Raw genomic sequence first — 23,274 nt, 5'->3', positions numbered from 1 at the left:
TCCATTGTGCAAGAAGAAAGGACTGGAAGTATTATTGAGTGAGAAAATTGAAAGAATGAGAAGAAGTTGAAACGGAAGGAATTGAAGAAGAAGAAGCCGGAACAAAAGGAATTCCTTTAGAAATGAAGGGAATTGAGGGTTCTGTCATTGATGAACTTTCACAAAACAATGAAAATCTCTAATACCATATCAAATTCTAACAAACAAGATGAAATTTGGGAGAAAAATCAATAATGAATTAAAATGATCTCGGTTTACGTTATATACTCTGTTTCACTCATACAGTGCTAACTATAATAACAAACTCATTTACACGTGTCGGTCATATAATCAACATCACTGTTGGGGATAAAATTAACCCCGAGGACACGTGGATCCTAATCTTGAAACATCTCGGTGTTACATCTCGGACATTTGTTACGACCCAGTAGAAGAAGATCGTCTAGGTATGATGACACCTCGATCTTATTGAACTCAGTAATGATAAGAAATATCCCGAGATCTCCTAGTCCGATCGGAGCGAACATATCTCGGATATTTATGCCTCGAAGGAAGTTTTCATCACAACTCGGTATAAAAAGATTGACTCGGTATAAAAAGATTGCCTCGGTATGGTAGTACCTCGGACTTTCTACAACCCTGTTACGATGCGATAATATTCCGAGATCTCCTAGTCCGATCGGAGCGATTATGTCTCAGATATCATCACCTCGGGGGTTTGGTCAAAGTATACTACAATTGTCTTAGAGTAAGATAAGGCCAGTATCCCAGAAGACTAGGGATAAGCCTCTATCCCATAATTAACGGGATAAGACTGCTAATAACGTGGAATTAAGATTGAAGAGGCATGAGTGCTATCCAATTTGAACTCTGTCGCCTTATTCAAATTCTTGAAGATAAGGTTAAGATTCGAACAGATTAGGACTCAAACTCCTAGTTCAACTGAGCTTCAAGAATCCCAGTAGAACTACAACTACAAGCCTATAAATAAGACCATTACGCCAGGTATTAGATTACATATATTCTCTGAGCTTTTGAGATTACAGATATTTTCCAAGAAATTGATTTGAACTGACTTAGGCATCGGAGTGGGTGTAGTCAGCACCCCTGACTAGTCGTTTGTTATTTTGCAGGGATCGAGGTAATTCTATTGAGGGAGGAGACGAATCACCAGGCGACACGTCATCATACCGGAAACTGTACTAACAATCACAGTTATGAACACTTGTTATTATAAAGCGATATTTAAATGTATTTATTTTTTGGGGAGAAAAAAAGAAAAGAAAAAAAAGGAAGTTTATCGAAAGAGAAGGACAAGGAGTTTACAAAGGCCACGTGATGTTCATTATGGGTCTGACTTGTCTTTGTCTTCTCAATGCTTTTTTCTAAGCCTTTGTCTTCTCATAGCTTGGTTAATAGATGAGACAACCAAAATGAGCATTGACGAAAAAAAAAAAAAAAATCAACTAGCTGAATCATCCCAAGTGCTGCCAGTTACGTGTTCAAGAATTCAAGTTCAAGTTAAGTATTCAAGTTAAATTTTCTCGCACATGTTCAAGAATTTCTAGGACCTTTTGAGGACAAGGTTCAATTTAAGGGGGGAAGGAATGTTATGAGTCTACTGTAATGTTGAAGAAAGAGATAACTTGGAGGAGGAGATAACTTGGTACTAGGAAGTGTGGCGGCAGAAGGAGTCTTGCAATCGAGACTCTTACTTTAGAATAACAGAATTATTACCTCGTTAGGACTTAAGCAATTTGGTAATATTATCTCTTTAGGACTTTAGTAATTTAGCAGTTCTATTTCATTAGCTATCTAGTATTCATGTATTCCGATTCAAGTCTATTTCTTTCATGAAATCTCTATATCAAGCCGTCGTGCTGATCAATAAAAAAAATATGATAAAATTATTATTATGCAGCTCTTGTAGTTGTTTTTGGAGGTGTCAGGGTTCCTCGAATTACCTAATTTATCCGTTACATGCTTGAAAAATTAGGCCGTAACAAAACACTTTCACCGCAACAACATGACACATTGTCGACATCTCACACATCAATGAATGAATCTGTGATCTACACTATAGACTACAGAGTCTACAGAGTAGAGACTACAAGTAATAACACTACACCGTGTCATTACTTCTGTAACGACCCAAGGAAAAGCGTTAGCCACATCTGTGCTATCACTCCAAAATGACTAGTCAATTTGGAGCTTTTCTAAGAATCCATTATAAAGTCCAGTCTAGGCGGCTCTGATACCATTTGTAACGACCCAAAGAAAAACGCTAGCCACATCTGTGCTATCACTTCAAAATGACTAGTCAATTTGAAGCTTTTCCAAGAATTCATTATAAAGCCCAGTTTCACCTAGTAACTAGGTAATGTGAGACTTATCACTAATCTATCTCTTATAAACCACTCACTCTATGTGAGCTTTTCATCTTCTCAATATGGGACCGGAGTGTTTCAACTTCAATCTTCAACAAAGCAGGAAGTTGGCATAGAGAGGTAGAAAAATAAGATTGTCAAAAGAGAAGAAAGAAGATGAGAAGAAAAATGTTTTGAAGCCGGCTTAAAGGTAGAGATAAAAAAACAGATACAGTGGTAGATAAAAAGAAAACTATGCAACGCGTCAATCATTAGTTTAATCTTAAGGTACATTTTGTATGCGAAACGACTATTTTATTAAAAAAATGAATAACTTTATTAAGAATGGAAAAAGGTGAGATAAAATAGCCATTCAAAAATTAAGAGGAATAGCTATTCCAAATGTTATGATAAAAGGGGTTTGGGCTTAAAAAAACCTTTGAAAAAAAGAAAAACAAGTCGCAGAGGCCTCTTATCTACCCCGCTGCATATCACATTTTCTAAACCATATCTCGTTATGCTCTTACAATACAAATTCTTAACCAGCATTTGACTTTTTCTGGAAATAGCACCTCAGTTCTCGAATTCATTCACTAAAAATCAATTAAGTACACCGTAAACAAGACTATAATCAGAACTATCCCTCCTTATTTAGCGAAAGGCCTGAACACAATACAGGAGCTAGGATTTTGTTCTTGGGGGGTCGGATTAAATATCTTTTGTTTTCTTCCCAATATCTATCTCAATATACAATTAAATATATATATTTTTTTAAAAAAAAGTGATTAGTATATTATAATTAAATTATTAATATAACAAATCATCAGGCAAGTCTGTTGTTATCTTCCATGTCTTCTAATCCAATTGTTTTTTTTTTGGTTGGTAATGGCTAAAACAAAGAAAATACGGTTTGTACTCAGGATAACTGAGTTTGACATAATTAATTAAGTTGCAAAATTTACATGATAGAGGGGATCTTCATCGGATTGACAATTAGAGCATGAAAAGAAAATTGATAGAATAAAAAACATTTGAGCATTAATTGCAGGATGGAAGGAAATTTAAAAAGCAGAGAGAATATGATGAAGAAATGAGTCAAGCGGCCTGGAATGAGCGGGCCCGAGATGCAGCTCTCTCCAGTGCCTTCAACCTGTTAGATTCCATACGAGCTCTCTGTTCTTGTGAGACCTGAATTCCGCTACAGTTGGAGATGGGGATACTATTACTAGCACTTGTTACTATGTCACCACCAACCGTCTCACCCTGCAAGTTATTAAATAACGAATTGAATGAGACTCTTTCTTAATGCTCTTATTGAGTCTAAGAGTCTCTAAACCTCTAAAAAGTATCTAAAAAAAATAAGAACCCACAAGAGCAGCGATAATGTTCACAGAACAAATTTCTTTTATTTCAATCATTTTGTTGCTGATATGGCCAACAAACAGTCTTCAATTATTGGCTATACTGAATAACCTAGGTTGGAGCACCCTAAGTTAATTACCCAATTTTTATCGTAAACAACTGCCTTAGGCTCAGTCACTCGCTAGTGCTTTTTTCGTCTGGCTCAACTGCAACAGAACTTTTGGCAAATTCATTGTTGGTTGAGAAGGGCTACTCTTCGACTGCTCTCTCGTGGAAATCTACCTCTTCTTCTGAACAAGCTTCATCATAAAGATTTTCTCTGATAAAAAAAAAAAACAGTTAAAAAAAAATCCCACTTGCCTTCAATATCATGTGTCTTGGTAATCGTTCAATGTCACCGAGTTTCCCTCTGTTGGCTTTCTCTGAAGCCAACAATCTCAAGCGTAATGTCCTCTTTGACCAAAATTATAGCATTTCAATATTCTGACATCTATAATCCTTTGAATGACACTCATCTCTTTGCCAAACTATCTTGAGCTCTCCCTGCTTGAGAACTCAGCCCCCTAAGTCTATTTTTCCCTCACCCACCTTCCTTGGTCTCACAATAGCCGCTTGATCTTCTTCTATTACTAAAAAGTGCTTTTTCTTCATCTCTAGATGATGTCCCAGCTCCGTAGTTACCCAACGTCTCTTGGCTGGTCAATTCTAAAGGGCACACAACTTATGCTTCTGAGGGCTACTAACCACTAAATACTGAAGACTCCAATTTAGATGCTTATGTTGCGGTAACCCATTACATACATATCTCAAGCCATGGAGGAATTTCTTTTTTTATCCTTCTCTCACCAACTTTAGATTCAAAATCTAATTTTAAAATTTCATAGGGAAGAACTTTATCCTTATAAAATATTGATTGATCAAATTACATCATGCAGCAAGATTGACATTTATTTATTCTTCAATATTTGAAACTGCACATCATTTGTCCTTGAAAAAAGAGCAACATAGGTATCCTATGTAGCTTTGTCCGCTCTCATATTCCATTTTTTAAGTGCTTTGTCATCATTGCCAAGAGGTGGCATAGTTTGACTACCAGCAATAACTCCCCACTGTTCTTATCCTCATAGATAGGACTCAACCAATGTAAGCTAGTATTTGTAGTTACTGCTATCAAGCATTTTGATGCCTCCAGCTACACCTAATGAATCTACCATCATGACTTGGTATACCTTCTCGTACACTATAAACCAAGCATGGTCCCAAACCAATAAGCTTTACGGTCATAGACCATGCATGAACAATGATTCCACAAGCAACACTTAGTACGATTACAACTTTATTACAAGTACTTGGACATAAGGATAGAAGTTTTGCGCAAAAGCACCTCCACCAATAAAAACACGGACAAGAAGACGACATTAACTCCCGTCACTCATGTAAATACGCATATCATATCTTACAAAAATGGTTTATTACTTCACATCTATTGCCGACTATTCATATGCCAAACCCACTAAACATTACATACTCATACTAGAGCTCACATTCTTGCTCCAGCTTGCTACATCCTTCACATGACTAATAAGGGTCAGCTTAGGCAACTTCCTTAACTTACAACTACAAGCCAGCATGAGAGAGTTGGCTGGTAATAGGCAACAAACCAAGAGAGAAGCATATGGAAAATATTGTAGGGGAGTTGAGTTGGTGAGAGAAAGAGAGAGTGACATGATAGAGGGGAAATGATTGGAAAAGGATGCAGTGGGCAGCAACGGTTGGGTGGAGAGATAAACCAGCAGTTCTGGGAGAGAAACAAACTGGAAGAGAGAGAAGGCGATGGTGGCGTTCAATACCAATCATGTTTTGAGTACCTTTTTTTTTTGATAAATAATAAACCAATCTTATTAAAAGCGTACGGCGCCCCTAAGTACACCAGTAGTATACAAGAGGAGATACCTAACTAGGAAGAGAAGCGAACAAGAAAATCATCATAACTAATTGTCAGAGGGGACACAAAGGCCGCAGTTCAAAGGTACAAACTATGGAAGAAAGAGAAAATAATATCCTCCAAGGATCTCTCCAAATCCTCAAAACTCTTATTATTTCTCTCCCTCCAAATAGTCCAAAAAATGCAAGTGGGCACCATTTTCCACACTGCAGCACTCCTATGCCTTCTAGCGAACCACCAACACGCAAATAAGTCGATAACCCGTCTAGGCATAACCCAAGACATCCCCAAACGGCTAAAGAGAACACTCCACAAAGCAGAAGCCACATCACAATGAAGAAGAAGATGGTCCACAAACTCCCCATCTCTCTTACACATGCAGCATCTATCTATAACAAAAACATGTCATTTCCTGAGATTATCCAAAGTAAAAATTTTGCCTAAAGCTGCCGACCATGCGAAAAAGACCGCCCTCAAAGGAACCTGAGTCCGCCACACGCTCTTCCAAGGAAAGCAACTCCCTTCAGAACACAAAGAACAAAAGAACGACTTAACCTTGAAAAGACCTCTTTTGGAGGGAACCCACCAAAGCTTATCTTCACTACCTTTTCTCACTGTAACTGAATGCAAGACTTGTAGAAAAGACGCAAAAACACCCACCTCCCAATCATGAGCCTCTATAGTAAAGCTCACGTTCCACTGAATTGAACCGCCTAAGAGCTCCACATTAGCCGCAATAGAGGCATCTTTTGACCGAGCAATACCAAAAAGAACAGGAAAAGCATCCTTGAGAATCATATTCCCACACCATAGATCATGCCAAAATTTAATCTTAGTCTCATCCCCCACTACAAGTCTAGAAAAGCTAGAGAATGACTCCCAGCCTTTTCTAATGTTCTTTCACAAGCCCACCCCAAAGGTTCCTTCAGGCTCAAGATAGCACCACCCACCTCCTAAGCTGCCATATTTTGAATCCACCACAATTCTCCACCAAGCGTCTCTCTCAATCCCAACATTCACTTAACTAACAGAGTACAATTGAAAACCAACAAATTTCTTATACCTAAACCTCCCTAAAAAATCGGAGGGCATACCTTGGACAACTCACCAAGTGAAATTTGAACTCTTCACCTAGCCCACCCCATAAGAAATCACGTTGTAGCTTCTCAATGCAATTAGCAACACTCGTCGGGAGATGGAAGAGGGACGTGTAGTAAGTGGGTAAATTAGCAAGGGCGCTCTTGATAAGAGTGACTCTGCCGCCCTTGGACATATATACCATTTTCCAACTGGCCAACCGATGTTCTATCTTCTCAATAACTCCATCCCAAATATGCTTCGCCTTATAGGAAGCCCTCAATGGAAGACCAAGATACTTAACCGGTAGAGTGGACACCCCACATCGTAGAATTCCAGCCAATCTTCCAACTAGTTCAATGTTCCCCACAGGAATTAGTTTAGACTTAGTCAAGTTAACCTTCAATCGTGAGGCAACTTCAAACAACAGAAAGAGACTCCGCAAATGACTCAACTGAGCGGGACAAGCGCTACAAAAGATCAAAGTATCGTCAGCAAACAGAAGATGAGAGACGCTAGTGTTGCCAACTGTGAAACCTTCTAGCAAACCCCCATTAACCGCAACAGAAATCATACGACTTAAAGCCTCCATCACAAAAACAAACAACAAATGAGAGGAAGGATCTCCTTGTCTCAAACCACGGGAACTACTAAAAAAACCATTGGGAGAGCCATTAACCAAGATCGAAAACCACACAAAGGAGATACAATGGGCAATCCAAGAACACCATTTTCCCTCAAAACCACACATCCTTAGCATATATAACAAAAAATCCCAATTTACATGATCATAAGCTTTTTCCAAGTCTATTTTACAAATGACACCTGGCTCCCCCGATCTAAGCCTACTATCAAGGCATTCATTGGCAATAAGAATCGGATCTAGAATTTGTCTCCCCTTGATGAAAGCACTTTGCGACTTGGAGAAGACCTTCTCCACAAATGTCTTTAATTTGTTTGCTAAAATCTTAGCAATGATTTTGTAGATACCTCCCACAAGACTGATCGGACAAAAATCTTTAAGATCTATAGCACCTAGAATCTTCGGAATAAGCGCAATAAACGATGCATTGAGACTCTCCTCAAACAAACCTCTAGCATGAAATTCACTAAAAACCTTCATGACGTCCACCCTTAACACATCCCAGCACTCTTGGAAAAAGGCCATAGAGAAGCCATCAAGACCCGATGCCTTATCGCCATTCATAGCTGAGACTACCTTTCTAACCTCCTCTTCGTCAAAGACTCTCTCCAATCAAAGAGCCTCGGACTCCAGAATAGAATCAAAGGAAAAACCATCCACCATAGGCCTCCACCTACATTGTTCAGTAAAGAGCTTTTGATAGAACTTGACAATGTGCACACTAATCTCTGCCTGATTGGAAGAATTCATACCATCAATCAATAAAGAATCAATGTGCACACTAATCTCTACCTGATCTGAGTACCTTCTCATCCCTATTTCTTTTAAACCATTACATTATCATCCCCCATTACTTTTAATTGTTACATTATTCCCATTAGCATCTATGTAATTGTAGATGATGTATCAAACGGCAAAGAACCCCCCCTATTTGAAGCAAGCACTACCTTTACCAGTAAGATCACATTCTTTTTTGTAAATCATTTTTTTTTAAGAAGTAAAAATGCAAGTTGTCATCCATTTTTTAAATAATTAGTTATACCTAAACAAGCATAAATTATAAACAAGAGTCTCACAGATATGAAATTATTAGCAAACGAAAAGGCTAATTGATCACTTATGAAATCATTTCAAATTATGTTAATAATTTAAGCAAGCTAACCTTGAACTTATTTAATAAATGATTTTAATGAAAAATACAATTTGAATTAACCTATGAGGAAACTCATGAGGAAACCATATTCCATTCTGAATTTTAACTCTCCTTTTTGAACAGTGAGTATTTGCGGTACCATATAATAGGCCAAAAAAAAATAAAAAAATTGAAACTTTTACACATTTAGCTGCATTTTCTGAACTTTCTGATATAACTTTTATATGTAAATAGTTTTACCCAAATCAAGCCTATTGCCTGTTTAGACAACAATTGGTTTATAGTGATCAGATTTCAGTGTAATCAAACCATCCAGTTTTCCTGATCTTTTTTTATAAGTGATTCTGAACTGCAACGTAGGCTAAATAAATAAAAAGCAAGAAAACTTACTTCATTTGCTTTCTCATAAACATCATACAGCATGTCTTGTATATCATCAGCATCATTGTTTCTCAAGGATGGATCTCCCTGAAGGGCCTCAGAGTTCATGGCTTCTGCAGGCGTGGAGAGATACGTCAAAATTAGACAAAGATCACTATGAATGGAAAAGAAAAATACTTCAACTACGTTAGCACCAAGCAAACATATATATATATATAAAATTAATCAAGATATCATTAAAAGGGTAAGGCCCCCCATGTATACATGAAGTATACGAGTGAAGCCACCTAGATAGTAGGGGTAAAAAGAAAAAGAAAATCATGATAACTAATCACTAAATGAGCAATATAAGCAGTTGTCCAAAGATACAATGTATTGAAGAATAAAGATTTCAACTCCTCCAAAGTCTTCCTGCGGTCGTCAAAACACCTATCATTCATATCCTTCCATAGACACCACAAAAGGCATGAAGGCACCATCTTCCATACTACAGCGCTCTTGGTGCTACCAACATTCCACCAACAAGCACAAATTGACTACTCATCTAGGTAACTCAAGACAACCCGAATCAATTGAAGAAAACATTCCAAATGGCACAAGCAACCTCACAATGAAGAAGAAGATCCACGGACTCCCCATTCATTTTGCCCATAACACACCAATCAACCACAATGACAAACCGTTTTCGTAGATTGTTTATGGTAAGGATCTTCCTTAAAGCTGCCGACCACACAAAAAAGGTCACCCTCAACAGAACCTTGGTCCTCCAAACACTATTGCAAGAGAAATGGAAACCAAAACGACAACCCATGACCCTACATAAGGATTTAACACCTAACATCCCTTTTTTGGAAGGAACTCACCACAACCCGTCTTCCCCTTCCCGTCTCATTCTTACTAAATACAACATCTTATAGAACGAGGCAAAGGCATCCACCTCCCAATCTTGAGCCGCTCTAGCAAAGCTCACATTCCACTAAATGACACCTCCAAAAAATTCCACGTGAGCCTCAACAGGAGCATCCTTTGTGCGAGCAATACCAAATAAGGAAATACATCTTTAAGGGCCATATCCCCACACCAAAGATCATGCACCTTGGAGCCATCTCCCACTTCAAATCTTGGGTGACTATAGATATGCCCCCTACCCGTCATAATATTCTTCCATAAACCTAGCCTATATGCCCCCAACAGGCTCACTAGAACACCACCATCCCCATGAGCTTTCATATTTAGAGTTTACCACCACTCTCCACAAAGCCTCTCTCTCAAGCCCATAACACCAAAGCCATTTACCTAAGAGAGCATGATTGAACCTCAACATGTTCCTAATCCCCAACCTTCCCTCAGAGATTAGCGTACACATCTTCGGCCAACTCACCAAGTGATATTTGAACTTTTCGTCTAACCTATCCCGTAGGAAATCACGTTGGAGTTTCTCAATATGGTTTGCAATACTCAAAGGGGGAGGAAAGAGGGCCATGAAGTACGTAGGTAAGTTGGATATAGTACTCTTGATAAGGGAAATCCTACCACCCTTAGACAAATACAACATTTTCCAACTAGCCAACTGACGTTCTATCTTTTCGATAACACCGTCCCATATATACTTGGCCTTATAGGGAGCCCCCAAAAGAAGACCGAAATATAAACACATATCCCCACAGAGAAGCCAAACAACAATCCTCCACTCACAACAGCTAAATTCAACTTACCGAATGCCTCCATCACTAGAACAAATAGCAAATGAGACAGAGGATCCCCTTGCCTCAAGCCACGAGAGCTACTGAAGCTTGTGGAGGAACCGTTCACCAAAACCGAAAAACGCACTTATAATGAGCTATCCAAGAGCATCACTTCCCCCCAAATCTGCATCTTCTCAGCATGTACAGTAGAAAATCCCAATTAACATGATCATAGGCTTTTTCTAAGTACAATTTACAAATAAACCCTGAATCTCCATATCTCAATCTGCTATCAAGGCATTCATTGACAATAAGAATAGGATCTAGAATTTTCTACCTCAAATGAAAGCATTTTGTGACTTACAAATGATCTTCTCCAACACCGTCTTAAGCTTGTTTGCTATAATTTTAGCAATAATCTTATAAATGCTACCCACCAGACTGATCGGGTGAAAATCCTTGGGATCGACAATCCTAGGAATCTTTGGAATGAGGGCAAGGAACGTAGCTTTAAGGCTTTTCTCAAACTTACCACTGACATGGAACTCATGAAGTACCTTCATGATGTCCTCTTTTAGAACAACCAAACAAGCTTGGAAGAACGCCATAGAGAAACCATCAACGCCTGACACTTTGTCACCATTCATTGCTTTTACAACCTCCCACACTTCCCTTTCCTCAAACTCTCTTTCCAACCAGCTAGCCTCAACCTCATCTATAGAATCAAAGGAAAGATCGTCCACCACAGGCCTCTACTACACTACTCGGTAAACAACTTCTTATAAAATTGGACAATATGCTCATTGATTTCCAAACAGTTGGTAGAAATTGTGCCATCAATCATCAAGGAGTCAATGGTGTTCCTTCTACTAAAGTTAGCCATTCTATGAAAAATATTCATACACTTATCACCCTCCCTAAGCCACAAGACCCTAGATTTCTGCCTCCAACTCACCTCCTCCATGAGGGTAGGTCTTTCTAACTCGCTCAAAATTTCAGCCTTCTTCATTTTCTCCTCAACGCCTAAAGCCCTTTCTTCTTCAATGACATCAAGAACATGTAACTCTTGTAGAAGGATCTTCTTCTTCCTTTCAACATTGCCAAAAATTTCGTCATTCCATCTCTTTAAGTCAGCTTTCAAAGCCTTGAGCTTGGTAGTTAAAATGAAGCTAAGAGAGCCTTGAAAAAGACAAGAGTCCCACCACTGTTTCACCCTATGCCCAAAAACCTTAGACTTAAGCCACATATTTTCGAATTTGAGGGCCTCCTACCCCCAAGAAAGTCACCACAGTTGAGGAGGATCGGGAAATGATCCGAAAAGAGTCTAGGAAGTCTCCTCTGTGACACACCAGGAAACTAGGCTTCCCACTCCGAAGAGACCAAGAATATATCAATTCTAGACCAAGTGGGAACATCCCCATTATTTGACCAAGTAAAAGTTCCCCCCGCAAGAGCAAGGTCCATCAAATCCTACTAAAAACTGAAATCAAAAAACCCTACCACAGCACGGCATAAACGAGCTTCACTCGATCTCTCACTAGGGAATCTGGTAATGTTGAAATCACCCCCAATGCACTAAGGCAAATTCCACCAACTGAGTAATCCAGCAACTCTTCCCAAAGGAGCCATCTATCCATATTGAATTAGGGCCATAGATGCCTGCAAAAGCCCAAGTGAACTGATCCTCAACATTTCTAAAAGTGATAGCCAAGGAGCACTCCCACACACACACATCAATCTTCTCCATCACCCTCCTATCCCACATCAAAATACCACCTGAAGCCCTTCTAGAATCCAAATAGCACCAATTCACATGATGGCAACAACACAAACTGCGTATAACATTGCGAGAAATGACTTCAAGCTTGGTTTCTTGGAAGCAAACAATGTCAACCTTCCACTCTCTGAGTAAGTTCCTCACCCTCAGACGTTTATCCCCATCATTCAACCCTCTCACATTCTAGGATAACAATTTAGGCTTCATAAAAGAAACTGATAGCCCCCCTTTCCTTCCTTTACCACGCTTAGAACCCTCCCCTTTTGAGTCATAATTAATGGAACACTCCAACCCTCTAAACTTCCTACTACCTTTGTTTCTTCTTTTAGAAGTAGAGGCTGATCCCTGCTGCCTACGACGTTTTTAAGCTTCAATGGCTGTTAGAATAGCCAAAAATGCCCCTCAAAGCCTTTACATGAGACCCCCACAAGCCGATAAAGTGCCATTGCTATTTGTACCACCCAATCAGAGCATTCAAAACCTGAGCCAACCAAATCCCCATATTCTACCAAATTGTTTAATGTAAACATTTTTTTAGTAGATTTATCCACCCATCAATATAATTCTCCATTTGTTTTCAGAAAACAACTAATCTCTAGTGACATCTTGGTATGGAGGGCAGGCTTTTTTGGAGTCCTCTATCACCACAGCCCTAACTGCAAGGGTTTAGAAATTATGTTAAGTCTTAAACATGTGTTGGGAGCCTCCCTAGCCCTCTTGCTTTGTATTGATTAGGAAAAAAAAAACCTGTGTTGGATTGTATGGTATTACAATCAATGACTGATGTGGTCTTGAGTGTATAAATAATAAAATAACCACTCACAATAGAACGAATCTTTGTAGGATAGGTCTATGTGAGGGTGTCGAACCTCAAGAACTGTAGTTTGGTTGTTAAGTTTCTGAAATTAACTTTAATCTAATTCAGAAAAGTTTGATTTTTATGTTTATAATTGAAACTAAAGGAAAACGTAAAAAGTTTAAGAAAAATAAGTGGAGAAAATATAGGGGATTGATTTCACCACTAACCGCATAAAATGGTAAATTGCATTTAACATGAAAATTTCACTTACATAAATGATATGACTCGTGTATGTTTGTCAAGCACCCAACGATGTCATCAAGAAATTTCTTTTGTTAAGAGATAAGAATAATTCATCCTTGGTTAGTACAGATCGTCCACCTAACCACTAAGATACGGTACAATCTGTCTTCTCTAGGCATGAACTATCAAATCTTTTTTTTTTTTTTTATGTAAATAAAGTTTTATTAAAAAAAAAAAAAACGCAAGGCACCCCCAAGTACACAGGGAGTATACATAGGAACAACCAGAGCCAACCCACAAAAAAGAACCCAACAAAACCCACAAAGACCTAAACCCTAAAACCCAAAATGAACAACCAACAACAGTCCACAAAAAAAACCCATCTAAACCCACAAGGAACAAAACCCTAACACCCGAAAACCCTAAAACCTCAAGACCCACATAGGCAAATAACCCTATGTCATGTGAGTCTTGCCTTTCCAACGCCTAGAGGGAGCACTAACATCGCCATAATTAATTTGAGTCTTTTTGCGCACTATTATCTTGTCCCGATGAAATTCTTCTTCCATGGCATCCAGGATTGCCAAAGACTCCTCGCCATGAACACCATCCATTGCCCAATCCAAGGGCATCCCATCCCAAAAATCGTCATCATTCTTCCAAACAACTACCTCCCCAATGGGATCAAACCTGACAGGCCATTCCTGAGATTGAGAAAAGCCATTGCCCTCTACGAAAGAAGGAATGATGTGACAACTCGGGGGGGAAGGTAGCCCTACCACCCCAACAGTCTTGACCTCCCGAGGCGGATGCGAGCCCAGCTCTATAAGCAAGGAATGTGCGGTAGGGGCTATCACGGCCTGGCAAGGGTTGAGAAACCCCTTCCGAAGGAAGCCCTTCTTCGCAGAACCCGCAGAAATCTTCGCAAGAGGCGCTGCAACTGTTTCCTTATTAGTAATATAGATAGGCGTCTTCGAAGCTACCAAGGAATCTGCTAATAACACCTCAATCCACTACACCGAATGACCTTCCTTGAGTTCCCTAGCCTTCCAGTAGTATCTCTGAAAAGGCTTAGAAATCTGCAACACGGGGAGAGAAGAATGAATCTTCTCACCCAACTCAACTGCCCCTGTGAGAAAAGGAAGATAGGTTGAGTCAATCCAGTACCAACATCAACTGAGCTGCTTGACAAAGGAGCAGGAGAAACGGAAAAGCCAGAACCTGCAATTGACATTACCAGAGCCGAACGAACAACCAGTGTCACCAGAGGCGACATGAAGCAGATGGTTCAACCCACCCCCAGAAGTTAACAGACCTTGACCCACCCAGGAGTATGCCGCCGCCGACATCTCCGATCGAAGAAATCTCCCACGAACGACCGTCAGACTTGCACCCTCAGAAGCTTCTATCTGTTCCATGACTTTGGGTTGAAGTCTCAGCAAGAACCAACCTAGACAAAAGCCTTTGCGCTTGAGGCCCAGACCGGACCCAGCAAACCGACCTAAGAGCATCCCAACATCCCGACCCATAGCAAAATTGAAGATAACAAACATTTTGCTCCACATGCGTAAGTTCAAATTCAAACGAGACCTAGCTGAATGTGACTCACCTCGTGCAGAGAAGCTAGCTTCAATTTGCTGCTTACCCAACGGACAAAGAGATTTACCCATGACCAACGGATCAAACAGAGGAACCTGTCTCATCTCCAACACAGAGCAGTCCACCGCCGATCTCGGAGCCTCACTGTTTGCAATCCTCATCATTGGAAGGAGATCAAGAGCACACAGCTCAGCCAATGGAGCCCTCAACCTGGGGTGACGACCACCCACGATGGGCATCATCTTCGCAACAGGATCTTGAGCTGACCTCACCACTGCCACAAACGAAGGCCCCATCCTTTCACAGGTAAAACCCAGCCTATCCCCTCATCCTTCCCACCCTGCTTTACCGTCACATCCAAGGAACCTCTCCCACAACCCACCAAAGCAAAGATAAAGTCTAAGCCTTTCTCAACTCGCTGGGAAACTTGTGCCAGCCCCATCCTCCCCGACCCTCAGGGATCAGAATGATCTCTCTCCGACTGCCCAACCCATAAGTTGCCACCTCTAAGAACCGGCCATCTTTGTTACCTCCTCTATGGGCAATCAAAATCTTCGACCCTTCCCTGAAAGACTTAAATAACTCTTGATCTCCAGGGAGACCCAAGAGAGACTCCATCGTTGATGCAAGCCAAGCGGAACACTGGATGCTCAGGACAACCGCGCCATAGAAACCTTGTCTCTTCTCCTCCACCTGCAACACCAACACCCCCTCCAAGACCAAGAAAGCAAAGGATTTAGACTCCACTACAAATCTCCTTTCCATCTCAAGGCACACCCAAACTCAAAAGACCAACCCAGGAAAGATTTGCATTATCGCCGGAGAAGAAAACCACCTAGACGCAAGACCCACCGACTGACTCCCCTACTCGAACTAACTATCTAAAGCAGCTTAACGCACTCTCACGCACCACTGCTAAGGCAGAGAGAAGAGAGCTAGAGATGACTATACTAGCAAATCTCTTAAATAGCATACACATAATCAAGAGATAAACATAACTCATCTTTTGGTAAGGCATGAATTGTTTTTTTGTTTTGATAAGTAAACCAATAATATGATCAGATTCGGTAAGGCATGAATTTTGATAAGTAAACCAATAATATGATCAGATTCGGTAAGGCATGAATTGTTCTACCTAAATTAAAATAACTAGAGTGTAGAGCAATTCATCCTTCCTAGGCATGACCTATCAAACCCTCTTGATTTTATGTCCATTAAAACCGTTGTAAAATCGTCCTTTATACGATCACAGAAAATACGAAGGTTGAGTTCAATAGAAATAAAAAACTTTCTAAAATAATATAAGAGGCTTATTAAAATTGAATATAAACATTAAAGCATAATATCAAAATTAAACAACCATCATTTATGTTTATAAAATTCTCAAAGAAAAACACAATTACACCATTATTACTTGGAAATTGCTACATCAATACCCTATGGATGATTTAGCCACTCATGCAGATGTTGGAAATCGCCTTCGGCGTGGAAAAATCCATCCAAAGAAGCTGCTGAAACTTTGAAGTACTTTTCTCCCTAAAATTGGCCACTAATCCTATTCATTTCTTCTATGTAAATTGGTTTCTCCCTAATGCATGAATTTAAGGTGTATTTATAAAGTACAAGAGAAACCCTAATTGATTTTGTGGCCTTCTAGGACTTCAAACTTCTTTCTTTTTCTGATTCTACTTTGATGCAAGTTTCTGCCGCATGAATGCACTCGAGCTCAACATGTCAGTGGGCTCAAACTCACCATGTTGTGGGTTTCTGCTAGTGGCCTGATGGTGTGCTGAACTTGAGCTCAGCATGCCAGTGGGCTCGAGCTCACCATATCATGGCAGAATTTCAGAAATTTACTTTGAAGCTTTAAACCGGCAGATTTAATCATGTTTTTACTTAGGTACCTAAAAATGCTAAAAACACAAAAATACACAAAACATTATATTACAATGACACTAAGAGGCTAATATATGTAAGTTAAAGGGCTCAAATATGCAATATTCAACGCTTATTAGTGAACCATCTTAGGTTCGTGGAAAGATGAGGAATGAACTGGTCCCCAACCAACTTGCCTTGACATTCTTGCAACACGCATAAATTGATGTCAAAGTTGAATGCCTTTGCTCCTTAAGATGGAAGAGTAACAACAATTTGATATGGGAAATGTTAAAAGAACTTGAAACAAGAAAAATGGATGCCTAAATAGTAAAAGCTAGAAGAAAGGCAACGTTTTAATCCCACATCTAGCAAAACAAAGGAGGTGGGCCCTCAATTTCCTTTTGAATATTCAGAATGTCTACTCACCTATAATTAGTTTGAGCAAATGGTGATACTTCCTCTTAAGCATTGTGGTCACAGATGACTATGAATAAGTAAAGAAATCTTGCCTTCTCCATACACAGAGGGGATCATGTTGCCATGCCAAGCACAAAAGCATCCTTCGTACTCCACCAAGCAGCCAATCCATCAAGTAACAACATTTCTACAATACTCCCAAATTTGTCCAGATTGATTCATCAAAAAATTGAAACCCACATTCATTCTAGTGGATTTATACCTAATTCCTCACATCTGAACTGCTAATAATTAATAAAACATGAGTATCACTACGTTCTTTCCAAAAATGCCTTTGAATATTTTAGAATATTCTGGTGTTTATTGTGTGCAACAATATGCTGGTTGTATTTCTCTTAAATTTTTAATCTTGTTTACCGTGTGAATTTTAGGTGCACACTCCCTAATGTCCAATATAGGGACACTTATTGGAAAAGTTGTAGATAAATGCAAAGCCTTTCTTTCATCAGGTTTTAGGATGAAGGGGGGACTGTCACTTGAGATGGTTGTTTCAATCTTCATTGAAGCTGGATCAGAGACATGCAATTTAAGATTGGAAAGAAGCTGCCATTGTGAAACACTTATGGGCCTATGGCACTGCCAATTGCTTTTGACTAAATTGGGCTTACGGGCTGTTTCTAGAAAACAAAAATACGTGGACTTCAAACCTCCTACACATTGTATTGTGCATTAAGAAATACTTTTGGACACCCCATGCCTGCATTTGATTGGAAGTCAAGCAACACATCTTGCAGGTATGTTGATGACCATTATTCAATGTTCTTGCTGTGGGTAATAGAAGGCAAAAGGGAAAGAACTTGACTATTAACATTTTAAGGTCATGGTTAATGTCCTAAATGTGAGAGATCATGTATATTCTATTTCAGATTAAGAGCACGTCATAGAGGTTGTCATTGGTAAGTTGGAAAGGACACTTTCTTGAGATGCCTCCAAGAAGAGGGTAAGTGTTACAAGAAAATGAGCAATTAGCAGAAACTAGGTTTACATGGAAAACTAATGCCTCTTGCTACTTGAATTTCAACATATGGAGATAAGGGAAGTAAACTTACTGTTGATATAACCAGCATTCAGCTGATATGGACAGAAGTTTTAGCAAATTCAATATATTGGATGTGTATCCTTACTCATAGTAACAGAATCTAATAGGCTGATATAATACAGAATTAGGCATCACTAATGATTTAGAGAACAAAAACCGTAGCTTTTAAATATGTAATTTTTATGTCTAATATAATTGTTTAAGTGGAGGGAAAGTTAATTAACTCTAGTTCAGAATATATATATATATATATATATACACACACACACACATACGTACATAAAAGGACAAGATAATGGCATCCAAGAGTCTCACTGTGGCCAGTGCAGGAAACATACTACTTGTGCTAGCTGGGATGGAGTACAGGTGCTAGCAGCAGAATAACATTTATAGGCATTCAAGGGCTAGTTCCAATTCACAAGAATTTATTTGGTACATCCCATATCATGCCAAGCCACTTCGACCTTGAAAGGGGTTGTTTAATTGATAGTATATATACTATTTTTAAGTTTGTATTATGTTTTTTTAATCTTATTTTAGTTTTTTTTTTTTTTTTTTCCAAAATTTTTGGAGTCGAAGGTATCTTTATAGATCTAGATAATACTATGGGCTATAGTGATGGCTCAGGAATCTGATTACAGAAAAGTAGGTGCAGTTTTCTCTTTCCTTTTTCCTTCTTCATAACTTTTGAAGTCAATTTCAAGCCACAACGAAACTCAAGTAAGTCATATCAACGCCTACAGTTGCTATTATAAGATCCAATCATAACACCTTCTACAAGCTTCCAAAAGAACTTAAAAGTCTAAAATCTATCTTGGGCACTGTCCACAGTAGCCGGAACAGCAACTTGCAAATTTAATATGCTTGCCTGTTTCAATCCCAAACCATAACCGTTTTTGCAAAACCTTTTGAAGTTCTTGTCCTACATATTTCCCCACCATTTGACCCTACCCTATACCCTCAGATCCTTGATACATTTGCAGAACAGATTTCCCGCATCTCCTTGCCAAATTTCCCACAAGCTTTTTAAGGACATAAAATTGATCCTCTTCCAACCCCGTCTGACTGTAAGCCTAATATCCTCTCTTCCATCTTTTAGAATGTCAATATCTCAAGCTTCTTGCCAAGCTTTGCCACCAATTTACCCTAGACAGGCTTTCTTTTGATTCTATCCTACGCCATTGGTCTTGCACATCTTTGCTTGGCTAAAAATTATTCCATTCCTTTCCATATATCTTGTCTTCAATAACATTAGTGTCGTGCATTATGCTTCAAGCAACAACAGCAGTAACAATGCATGAAACTGACAAATATTTCCATAGCCTCATAATCGGAAAAATAGCTAAAATACCTTGTTCAACATTTGAATCATCATGTTGTACTGGCTCCTCATGCAACTTTGTTGGATCCCCCCCTTTGGCAACCCTCTCTCGTAATTCTCTAATACACATCTGTTCAGAATGTGCAGAAAATTGAATAAGAGACACATTCATTTTATGGTGTTTGAGCAAGTATACTGACAAACAAACAGGGAGAGAGAGAGAGAGAGTCACAATACATATTAAAACTCTACAACTTGATTTATATGGATCCTGTCGGCAATCTAAGCAGTCTGAGTAGTTACTATCATAATACTAGGAGATTTAGTTGCAACATTTTGGTAACAGATCTATAAGACACAAAACCACAGTAGCCTCGTGCCATCTTGGGAAACATCTAGATCTACTTCAAAATTCCTTTATTAGTTATTAATTTCAGCCTAATTCCTCTTTGTTTCCATTATGACCGAATTAAATCCATGTACATGCTCAAACTACAATTTAAATTACACAATCAGTATAATAATAAAAAACGATCTGAGCTTATAATTATTTGCTGAAGATACATCCAACAAGCAAACTAAAATCAAACTTACATTTTGTAAATATATCTTGGAATGTATTTTTATAATTGACCTTTATAATTAAAAATGAAAATATTTTTTTGAATTTATTTTGAAGAAAGGGCCCAAGAACACTTGTGTAACGTTCAATTGGCCTCAATAGGGGTCTTTGAGGGTGACCAACACGTATGTGAACTATAAGGAATAAAAGATTGATCTCTTGTTTTCTTTGCCTCCCCCTCCTCTCCCACCTTTATATCTGCTCTGTTTCATTATTTTATTCTTTCTCCCTTAGCTAACTCTCCCTGTTATTTTACTATCAGGAAAAACTTTTCAGATTTTGGTACAACACTGGCATCATTAAGCATGAACTTGCCCAATATAATCAATTCCATAGAGAAATTAATAAATTATAGATCCCCCAGAAAAGAATTGGGCTGTAACTATACAATCCAGTACCAATTTCGTATCAATAGCATTGCTTACATACCTTTATCTTTTTCAGCATTATGATCAAAGAAATAAACCGATCCTTTTACTCATGATTGAAGAAAACGATAATCACATTCGCTCTACATTTGGTAAGTTGTTATCATTTTTGTAAGATTTTTCGATATGCATAATAATCTCCACTTAAAAAAAACCCCTACTTATAAAGTTTAACATATTATTTCAATATAAGTAATATAGAAAGTAGAGGAAGGTGAAGACGCTATTTAAAATCCTTTGGAGCATTCAACCAAAATGACTATGTAATAGAATAAGTTAAATACAACAACATCTCACCTTAACGCGTCTTGTAGCAGCAACTTGTTCCACTTTATGTACAAACTGATCAAATGAGTAATAAGGGAGCAAACGAGAGTGCCATTCACTATATAACCCAATTAGGTTTCCCAAATCGCTAACCTACAAAGTACAATTAATTTACTCTAAAAGACAGAAAAGCGACAAATGCAGTAATAATAAACGTCAATGAAGCATTAAGAGAACTGAAAAATTTAAGGACAACAAACAGAATACAGAAACAGGCATTCTTCTTTCAGGCGGTTTACGTCATAAGCAGGAAAAGACATGGTACAATGCAACCAATGTATGATCAGTACGCTTCAACCATGTTATTCTATTCCAGCTCTTAGAAAGAAAGAAGTTAAACCAATAAAATTTATACAAAAAATTCTGTCCCAAGCACATGCAATATGAAAAGTAGATAACTCTAATTCTCAGGTATGACTTCTATGTGGACATAGGGGCTTATATCTTGCATATGAAAGGTAGCAAGTGTCTTTCTATTTTCGTCAGTCGGGGAATCTTGAAGCACTGAGTCAACAGCAAAATAAATGCTTCAAAAGGAGCATAATACATCGCAGCCCCCAATGGTCAATTTTATGGCTGTTTGGATGCAGAAATGTAGGCCAAAAAGAAGAAACAAAGAGACAAAGAAAAATCCTTATGCATATTGTGCGGGTTGAGTTGCTCAAACTATTTATAATCCCAGATATCTGAAATGTCAAGAGATAGCAAGAAATTTTTTTTCATATGTCAATAAATGCAATATTTGATTTCTGGAACTGGTAAAACGGACTCTCTCAACTGTTAGGGTACATTCAGAAAAGGGCGAAAGTGCAGAGTACCTCATGACCCCGGCCGCGGCACTTGAAGGCGCGAGGAAAGTGGCGAAGAACGTAGCCGAGGCCATCATCGGAGAGGAGGAGGTCCGGCGTGAGCCTTGGCCTGGATCTCGATCTCGCTGCCTTCTTCGGCTTCTCGGCGCTTGTGGTACCGGAAGAGGAGGGTCTTGTAGCACCCTGTGGGATCGGAGCAGAGGAAGGGGCAGGGGCAGGGGCAGGGGCAGAGGCAGAGGCGGGGGAGGAGGGGCAGTCACGTGACCAGTGGCCTGGGCGGCCGCACTTGTAGCACCCTGTGGGTGCTGCTGCTTTTGCATTCTCCATTACCTCTCTCTCTTTCTTTCGCTTTGCTAATTCATCGACTGCCACTTGCAATTTGTTATTATGTGATTTTCTTTTCCCTCCGTCCTTGGCGGGAAAACAAGGAGGGAAATATCTTGCCTCGTTTTTTGTTTTTTTTATTAAAAAACTTATAGACACCGTTACATTAACCTAATTTGATAAAGATAAGGTGGGAATATAGGGTCCCGAATCCTCTGGTTCTTGTAAATGGAAGAACAAAATTATCATTTCACATTCTTTTGGACAATTTTGCCCTTATGTTTACATGAGCCGGCTCCTCTCTAGTTCAATCCAAATTCGAGAATATAGTATGTAACATTGCTCGATGAGAGATTATCATCTTAAATTAAATTGTTTGAATTTTCTATAACGAAGCCAACTTGTCTAAGGTAGGTAGGCATGTACCTAGGGGCGGACCCATGCATAAATCAATGGGGGCACTTTTCAATTTTATTTTAAAATACTTTTACTAAGTTAAATATATGTCTATTTAAAAATTAAAAAAAATTAAAAAAAAAAAAAAAAAAAGAAAAAAAGAAAAGAAAAGTAAAACTATATATCACATCAATGACACCATCCTCCCACCTCATTTTTCTTTTAGGGATAATGAGGGTTAAATATTATACTTTCATTCCACTTCCATCATATTAGGCTGATATGACAATGTTTAGCAGCTCTTGAATTTATTTTTTAATAATGATTGATTAAAAAACTTATAGACATTGTTACATCAACCTAATTTGATAAAGATAAGGTGGGAATATAGGGACCCAAATCCTCTGGTTCATGTAAACGGAAGAACAAAATTGTCATTTCACATTCTTTTGGACAATTTTACTCTTATGTTTATATGAACCGGCTCCTCTCCAATTCGATCCAAATTCGGGAATATAGTATGTAGCATTGCTCAATGGGAGATTATCATCTTAAATTAAATTGTTTGAATTTTCAAGAACGAAGTCAACTTGTCTAAGGTGGGTAGGCATGTACCTAGGGGC

The 23,274-nt window shown here is 38.8% G+C and overlaps 1 protein-coding gene across 1 annotated transcript; it reads right to left on the bottom strand.

Moving 5' to 3' along the window:
• Nucleotides 1-3,270: 3,270 nt before the first annotated feature.
• Nucleotides 3,271-22,312, bottom strand: LOC133858744 (uncharacterized). The gene is made up of 5 exons (XM_062294211.1): nucleotides 21,941-22,312; nucleotides 21,093-21,215; nucleotides 19,776-19,875; nucleotides 8,937-9,040; nucleotides 3,271-3,629 (listed from the first exon to the last, which is right to left on the bottom strand). The coding sequence occupies exons 1-5, from the start codon at nucleotides 22,256-22,258 to the stop codon at nucleotides 3,462-3,464; spliced, it is 813 nt and encodes a 270-aa protein (XP_062150195.1). The 5' UTR covers nucleotides 22,259-22,312; the 3' UTR covers nucleotides 3,271-3,461.
• Nucleotides 22,313-23,274: the final 962 nt, after the last annotated feature.

This window comes from Alnus glutinosa, chromosome 1 (genome assembly GCF_958979055.1).
Source record: "Alnus glutinosa chromosome 1, dhAlnGlut1.1, whole genome shotgun sequence".
Lineage (NCBI taxonomy): Eukaryota > Viridiplantae > Streptophyta > Magnoliopsida > Fagales > Betulaceae > Alnus > Alnus glutinosa.
The sequence above is the reverse complement of the archived record's forward strand: the minus strand, read 5'-3'. Positions and strand labels throughout refer to the sequence as shown.